Below are 7500 nucleotides of genomic sequence, written 5' to 3' on the forward strand. Positions count from 1 at the left end.
CTCCAGCTGGCTGGCATTATACCCCCTCTCTCCAGCTGGCTGGCATTATACCCCCTCTCTCCAGCTGGCTGGCATTATACCCCCTCTCTCCAGCTGGCTGGCATTATACCCCCTCTCTCCAGCTGGCTGGCATTATACCCCCTCTCTCCAGCTGGCTGGCATTATACCCCCTCTCTCCAGCTGGCTGGCATTATACCCCCTCTCTCCAGCTGGCTGGCATTATACCCCCTCTCTCCAGCTGGCTGGCATTATACCCCCTCTCTCCAGCTGGCCGGCATTATACCCCCTCTCTCCAGCTGGCTGGCATTATACCCCCTCTCTCCAGCTGGCTGGCATTATACCCCCTCTCTCCAGCTGGCTGGCATTATACCCCCCTCTCTCCAGCTGGCTGGCATTATACCCCCTCTCTCCAGCTGGCTGGCATTATACCCCCTCTCTCCAGCTGGCTGGCATTATACCCCCTCTCTCCAGCTGGCTGGCATTATACCCCCTCTCTCCAGCTGGCTGGCATTATACCCCCTCTCTCCAGCTGGCTGGCATTATACCCCCTCTCTCCAGCTGGCTGGCATTATACCCCCTCTCTCCAGCTGGCTGGCATTATACCCCCTCTCTCCAGCTGGCTGGCATTATACCCCCTCTCTCCAGCTGGCCGGCATTATACCCCCCCCTCTCTCCAGCTGGCTGGCATTATACCCCCTCTCTCCAGCTGGCTGGCATTATACCCCCTCTCTCCAGCTGGCTGGCATTATACCCCCTCTCTCCAGCTGGCTGGCATTATACCCCCTCTCTCCAGCTGGCTGGCATTATACCCCCTCTCTCCAGCTGGCCGGCATTATACCCCCTCTCTCCAGCTGGCTGGCATTATACCCCCCTCTCTCCAGCTGGCTGGCATTATACCCCCTCTCTCCAGCTGGCTGGCATTATACCCCCTCTCTCCAGCTGGCTGGCATTATACCCCCTCTCTCCAGCTGGCTGGCATTATACCCCCTCTCTCCAGCTGGCTGGCATTATACCCCCTCTCTCCAGCTGGCTGGCATTATACCCCCTCTCTCCAGCTGGCTGGCATTATACCCCCTCTCTCCAGCTGGCTGGCATTATACCCCCTCTCTCCAGCTGGCTGGCATTATACCCCCTCTCTCCAGCTGGCTGGCATTATACCCCCTCTCTCCAGCTGGCTGGCATTATACCCCCTCTCTCCAGCTGGCTGGCATTATACCCCTCTCTCCAGCTGGCTGGCATTATACCCCCTCTCTCCAGCTGGCTGGCATTATACCCCCTCTCTCCAGCTGGCTGGCATTATACCCCCTCTCTCCAGCTGGCTGGCATTATACCCCTCTCTCCAGCTGGCTGGCATTATACCCCCTCTCTCCAGCTGGCTGGCATTATACCCCCTCTCTCCAGCTGGCTGGCATTATACCCCCTCTCTCCAGCTGGCTGGCATTATACCCCCTCTCTCCAGCTGGCTGGCATTATACCCCCTCTCTCCAGCTGGCTGGCATTATACCCCCTCTCTCCAGCTGGCTGGCATTATACCCCCTCTCTCCAGCTGGCTGGCATTATACCCCCTCTCTCCAGCTGGCTGGCATTATACCCCCTCTCTCCAGCTGGCTGGCATTATACCCCCTCTCTCCAGCTGGCTGGCATTATACCCCTCTCTCCAGCTGGCTGGCATTATACCCCCCTCTCTCCAGCTGGCTGGCATTATACCCCCTCTCTCCAGCTGGCTGGCATTATACCCCCTCTCTCCAGCTGGCTGGCATTATACCCCCTCTCTCCAGCTGGCTGGCATTATACCCCCTCTCTCCAGCTGGCTGGCATTATACCCCCTCTCTCCAGCTGGCTGGCATTATACCCCTCTCTCCAGCTGGCTGGCATTATACCCCCTCTCTCCAGCTGGCTGGCATTATACCCCCTCTCTCCAGCTGGCTGGCATTATACCCCCTCTCTCCAGCTGGCTGGCATTATACCCCCTCTCTCCAGCTGGCTGGCATTATACCCCCTCTCTCCAGCTGGCTGGCATTATACCCCCTCTCTCCAGCTGGCTGGCATTATACCCCCTCTCTCCAGCTGGCTGGCATTATACCCCCTCTCTCCAGCTGGCTGGCATTATACCCCCTCTCTCCAGCTGGCCGGCATTATACCCCCTCTCTCCAGCTGGCTGGCATTATACCCCCTCTCTCCAGCTGGCTGGCATTATACCCCCCTCTCTCCAGCTGGCTGGCATTATACCCCCTCTCTCCAGCTGGCTGGCATTATACCCCCTCTCTCCAGCTGGCTGGCATTATACCCCCCTCTCTCCAGCTGGCTGGCATTATACCCCCTCTCTCCAGCTGGCTGGCATTATACCCCTCTCTCCAGCTGGCTGGCATTATACCCCCCCTCTCCAGCTGGCTGGCATTATACCCCCCTCTCTCCAGCTGGCTGGCATTATACCCCCCCCCCAGCTGGCCGGCATTATACCCCCTCTCTCCAGCTGGCCGGCATTATACCCCCTCTCTCCAGCTGGCCGGCATTATACCCCCTCTCTCCAGCTGGCCGGCATTATACCCCCTCTCTCCAGCTGGCCGGCATTATACCCCCCTCTCTCCAGCTGGCTGGCATTATACCCCCTCTCTCCAGCTGGCTGGCATTATACCCCCCTCTCTCCAGCTGGCTGGCATTATACCCCCTCTCTCCAGCTGGCTGGCATTATACCCCCTCTCTCCAGCTGGCTGGCATTATACCCCCTCTCTCCAGCTGGCTGGCATTATACCCCCCTCTCTCCAGCTGGCTGGCATTATACCCCCTCTCTCCAGCTGTCTGGCATTATATCCCCCTCTCTCCAGCTGGCTGGCATTATACCCCCTCTCCAGCTGGCTGGCATTATATCCCCTTTCTCCAGCTGGCTGGCATTATACCCCCCCCCTTCTCTCCAGCTGGCTGGCATTACCCCCCACCTTCTCCAGCTGGATGGCATTACCCCCCCACCTCTCTCCAGCTGGCTGGCATCACCCCCCCCCACCTCTCTCCAGCTGGATGGCATTACTCCCCCTCACCTCTCTCCAGCTGGCTGTCATCACCACCCCCTCACCTCTCTCCAGCTGGATGGCATTACTCCCCCTCACCTCTCTCCAGCTGGCTGGCATTACCCCCCCTCACCTCTCTCCAGCTGGCTGGCATTACTCCCCCTCTCTCCAGCTGGCTGGCATTACTCCCCCCTCACCTCTCTCTCCAGCTGGCTGGCATTACTCCCCCTCACCTCTCTCCAGCTGGCTGGCATTACCCCCCCTCACCTCTCTCCAGCTGGCTGGCATTACCCCCCCTCACCTCTCTCCAGCTGGCTGGCATTACTCCACCCTCACCTCTCTCTCCAGCTGGCTGGCATTACTCCCCCTCACCTCTCTCCAGCTGGCTGGCATCACCCCCCTCACCTCTCTCCAGCTGGATGGCATTACTCCCCCTCACCTCTCTCCAGCTGGCTGGCATTACTCCCCCTCACCTCTCTCCAGCTGGCTGGCATTACTCCCCCTCACCTCTCTCCAGCTGGCTGGCATTACCCCCCCCTCACCTCTCTCCAGCTGGATGGCATTACTCTCCCCTCACCTCTCTCCAGCTGGGTGGCATTATCCCCCCTCACCTCTCTCCAGCTGGATGGCATTACTCCCCCTCACCTCTCTCCAGCTGGCTGGCATTACTCCCCCTCACCTCTCTCCAGCTGGCTGGCATTACTCCCCCTCACCTCTCTCCAGCTGGCTGGCATTACTCCCCCTCTCTCCAGCTGGCTGGCATTACTCCCCCTCACCTCTCTCTCCAGCTGGCTGCCATTACTCCCCCTCACCTCTCTCCAGCTGGCTGGCATTACTCCCCCTCACCCCTCTCCAGCTGGCTGGCATTACCCCCCTCACCTCTCTCCAGCTGGCTGGCATTACTCCCCCTCACCTCTCTCCAGCTGGCTGGCATTACTCCCCCCTCACCTCTCTCCAGCTGGCTGGCATTACCCCCCTCACCTCTCTCCAGCTGGCTGGCATTACCCCCCTCACCTCTCTCCAGCTGGCTGGCATTACTCCCCCTCTCTCCAGCTGGCTGGCATTACTCCCCCCTCACCTCTCTCTCCAGCTGGCTGGCATTACTCCCCCCTCACCTCTCTCCAGCTGGCTGGCATTACTCCCCCTCACCCCTCTCCAGCTGGCTGGCATTACCCCCCCTCACCTCTCTCCAGCTGGCTGGCATTACTCCCCCTCACCTCTCTCCAGCTGGCTGGCATTAACCCCCCCTCACCTCTCTCCAGCTGGCTGGCATTACCCCCCCTCCCCCTCACCTCTCTCCAGCTGGCTGGCATTACTCCCCCCTCACCTCTCTCCAGCTGGCTGGCATTGCTCTGGTATTTCTCCATCAGTTGTCTGATCTGCTCTCTCTTCAGCGGAGGATACAGCACCTCGTTGAGACGAGAGTCTCTCTGACGACGGTTTATAAAGTCTGTCAACTGATCCAGGGAGAGGAAGGGCTTCCCCTTAGAACCACTGGGAGGGAGGGGGGATAGGGAGAGATGGAGCAGGCATAGAGTTGGTTAGAGAGAGAGAGATTAGGTTGGTAGAGCAGGCATAGAGTTGGTTAGAGAGAGATTAGGTTGGTAGAGCATGCATAGAGTTGGTTAGAGAGAGAGAGATTAGGTTGGTAGAGCAGGCATAGAGTTGGTTAGAGAGAGATTAGGTTGGTAGAGCAGGCATAGAGTTGGTTAGAGAGAGATTAGGTTGGTAGAGCATGCATAGAGTTGGTTAGAGAGAGAGAGATTAGGTTGGTAGAGCAGGCATAGAGTTGGTTAGAGAGAGATTAGGTTGGTAGAGCAGGCATAGAGTTGGTTAGAGAGAGATTAGGTTGGTAGAGCAGGCATAGAGTTGGTTAGAGAGAGATTAGGTTGGTAGAGCAGGCATAGAGTTGGTTAGAGAGAGATTAGGTTGGTAGAGCAGGCATAGAGTTGGTTAGAGAGAGATTAGGTGTGTGTGTGTGATTGTGTGTGTGTGTGATTGTGTGTGTGATTGTGTGATTGTGTGTGTGATTGTGAGATTGTGTGTGTGTGATTGTGTGTGTGTGTGTGTGTGTGTGTGTGTGTGTGTGTGTGTGTGTGTGTGTGTGTGTGTGTGTGTGTGTGTGTGTGTGTGTGTGTGTGTGTGTGTGTGTGTGTGTGTGTGTGTGTGTGTGTGATTGTGTATGTGTGTGTGTGTGTGTGTGTGTGTGTGTGTGTGTGTGTGATTGTGTGTGATCGTGTGTGTGTGTGTGTGTGTGTGTGTGATTGTGTGATTGTGTGATTGTGTGTGTGTGATTGTGTGATTGTGTGTGTGTGATTGTGTGTGTGTGATTGTGTGATTGTGTGTGTGTGATTGTGTGTGTGTGATTGTGTGTGTGTGATTGTGTGTGATCGTGTGTGTGTGTGTGTGATTGTGTGTGATCGTGTGTGTGTGTGTGTGATTGTGTGTGATTGTGTGTGATTGTGTGTGATTGTGTGTGTGTGAGACTCACAGCTCTACGAAGATGCGTTCTATCTCAGGTCGGAGACAGAGACTGTGGAGAAAGCTCTGGAACATATCACAAGTAAAGTCGTCTGGCTTAATGCCCTCTGCCTGGAGAGAGGGATGGAGAGAGGGATGGAGAGAGGGTGGAGAAAGGGATGGAGAGAGGGATGGAGAGAGGGATGGAGAGAGGGATGGAGAGAGGATGGAGAGAGGGATGGAGAGAGGGTGGAGAGAGGGATGGAGAGAGGGTGGAGAGAGGATGGAGAGAGAATGGAGAGAGGGATGGAGAGAGGGATGGAGAGAGGGTGGAGAGAGGAATGGAGAGAGGGATGGAGAGAGGGATGGAGAGAGGGTGGAGAGAGGGTGGAGAGAGGAATGGAGAGAGGGTGGAGAAAGGGATGGAGAGAGGGTGGAGAGAGGGTGGAGAGAGGGTGGAGAGAGTATGAAGAGAGGGATGGAGAGAGGGTGGAGAGAGGAATGGAGAGGGTGGAGAAAGGGATGGAGAGAGGATGGAGAGAGGGATGGAGAGAGGGTGGAGAAAGGGATGGAGAGAGGAATGGAGAGAGGAATGGAGAGAGGGTGGAGAAAGGGTTGGAGAGAGGGTGGAGAGAGGGCGGAGAGAGGGTGGAGAGAGGATGGAGAGAGTATGAAGAGAGGGATGGAGAGAGGGTGGAGAGAGGGTGGAGAAAGGGATGGAGAGAGGGTGGAGAGAGGGATGGAGAGAGGATGGAGAGAGGATGGAGAGAGGGTGGAGAGAGGGTGGAGAGAGGGATGGAGAGAGGGTGGAGGGTGGAGAGAGGATGGAGATTGGATGGAGAGAGGGTGGAGAGAGGGTGGAGAGAGGGTGGAGAGAGGATGGAGAGAGGGTGGAGAGAGGGATGGAGAGAGGGATGGAGAGAGGATGGAGAGAGTATGAAGAGAGGGATGGAGAGAGGGTGGAGAGAGGGTGGAGAAAGGGATGGAGAGAGGGTGGAGAGAGGGATGGAGAGAGGATGGAGAGAGGATGGAGAGAGGGTGGAGAGAGGGTGGAGAGAGGGATGGAGAGAGGGTGGAGGGTGGAGAGAGGATGGAGATTGGATGGAGAGAGGGTGGAGAGAGGGTGGAGAGAGGGTGGAGAGAGGATGGAGAGAGGGTGGAGAGAGGGATGGAGAGAGGGATGGAGAGAGGATGGAGAGAGGATGGAGAGAGGATGGAGAGAGGATGGAGAGAGGATGGAGAGAGGGTGGAGATTGGATGGAGAGAGGGTGGAGAGAGGATGGAGAGAGGGTGGAGAGAGGATGGAGAGAGGGATGGAGAGAGGGTGGAAAAAGGGATGGGGAGAGGGTGGAGAGAGGGTGGAGAGAGGATGGAGAGAGGGTGGAGAGAGGGATGGAGAGAGGGTGGAGAGAGGGTGGAGAGAGGATGGGGAGAGGGTGGAGAGTGTGGAGAGAGGGTGGAGAGAGGATGGAGAGAGGGTGGAGAGAGGATGGAGAGAGGGTGGAGAGAGGGTGGAGAGTGTGGATAGAGGATGGAGAGAGGGTGGAGAGAGTGTGGAGAGAGTGTGGAGAGAGGGTGGAGAGAGGGTGGAGATTGGGTGGAGAGAGGGTGGAGAGAGGATGGAGAGAGGGTGGAGAGAGGGATGGAGAGAGGGTGGAGAAAGGGATGGGGAGAGGGTGGAGAGAGGGATGGAGAGAGGGTGGAGAGAGGATGGGGAGAGGGTGGAGAGTGTGGAGAGAGGGTGGAGAGGGTGGAGAGAGGATGGAGAGGGTGGAGAGAGGATGGAGAGAGGATGGAGAGAGGGATGGAAGTGGAGAGGGGGAGGTGAGATGAGGGGGAAGAGAAGAGAAGAGAGTGTCAGTCGAAAGGCATCTATCTGTTGGGTTGTCCAGAACTATGGTTGGCTGATCTGGAGTCAGCTGACAGAGAACACATAATACAATACATTAACAGGGTTAGTGTAAAGGCTGATCTGGAGTCAGTTCCTAATGCACAGCTATAGTTAGATAAATGTGTAGAAGAATCCTTAAAGGTT

The 7500-nt window shown here is 57.0% G+C and overlaps 1 protein-coding gene across 1 annotated transcript in view; it reads right to left on the bottom strand.

The window, feature by feature from the left end:
• Positions 1-7500, bottom strand: part of LOC124008217 (1-phosphatidylinositol 4,5-bisphosphate phosphodiesterase beta-3-like) — a 123367-nt gene that overhangs the window by 48015 nt on the left and 67852 nt on the right. The window contains 2 exon segments of the mRNA XM_046319333.1: positions 4333-4499; positions 5497-5597. Of these exon segments, the coding sequence (XP_046175289.1) occupies positions 4333-4499; positions 5497-5597 (268 nt within the window).

The sequence above is a fragment of the Oncorhynchus gorbuscha genome, linkage group LG21, assembly GCF_021184085.1.
Source record: "Oncorhynchus gorbuscha isolate QuinsamMale2020 ecotype Even-year linkage group LG21, OgorEven_v1.0, whole genome shotgun sequence".
In the NCBI taxonomy this organism is placed as follows: Eukaryota; Metazoa; Chordata; class Actinopteri; order Salmoniformes; family Salmonidae; genus Oncorhynchus; species Oncorhynchus gorbuscha.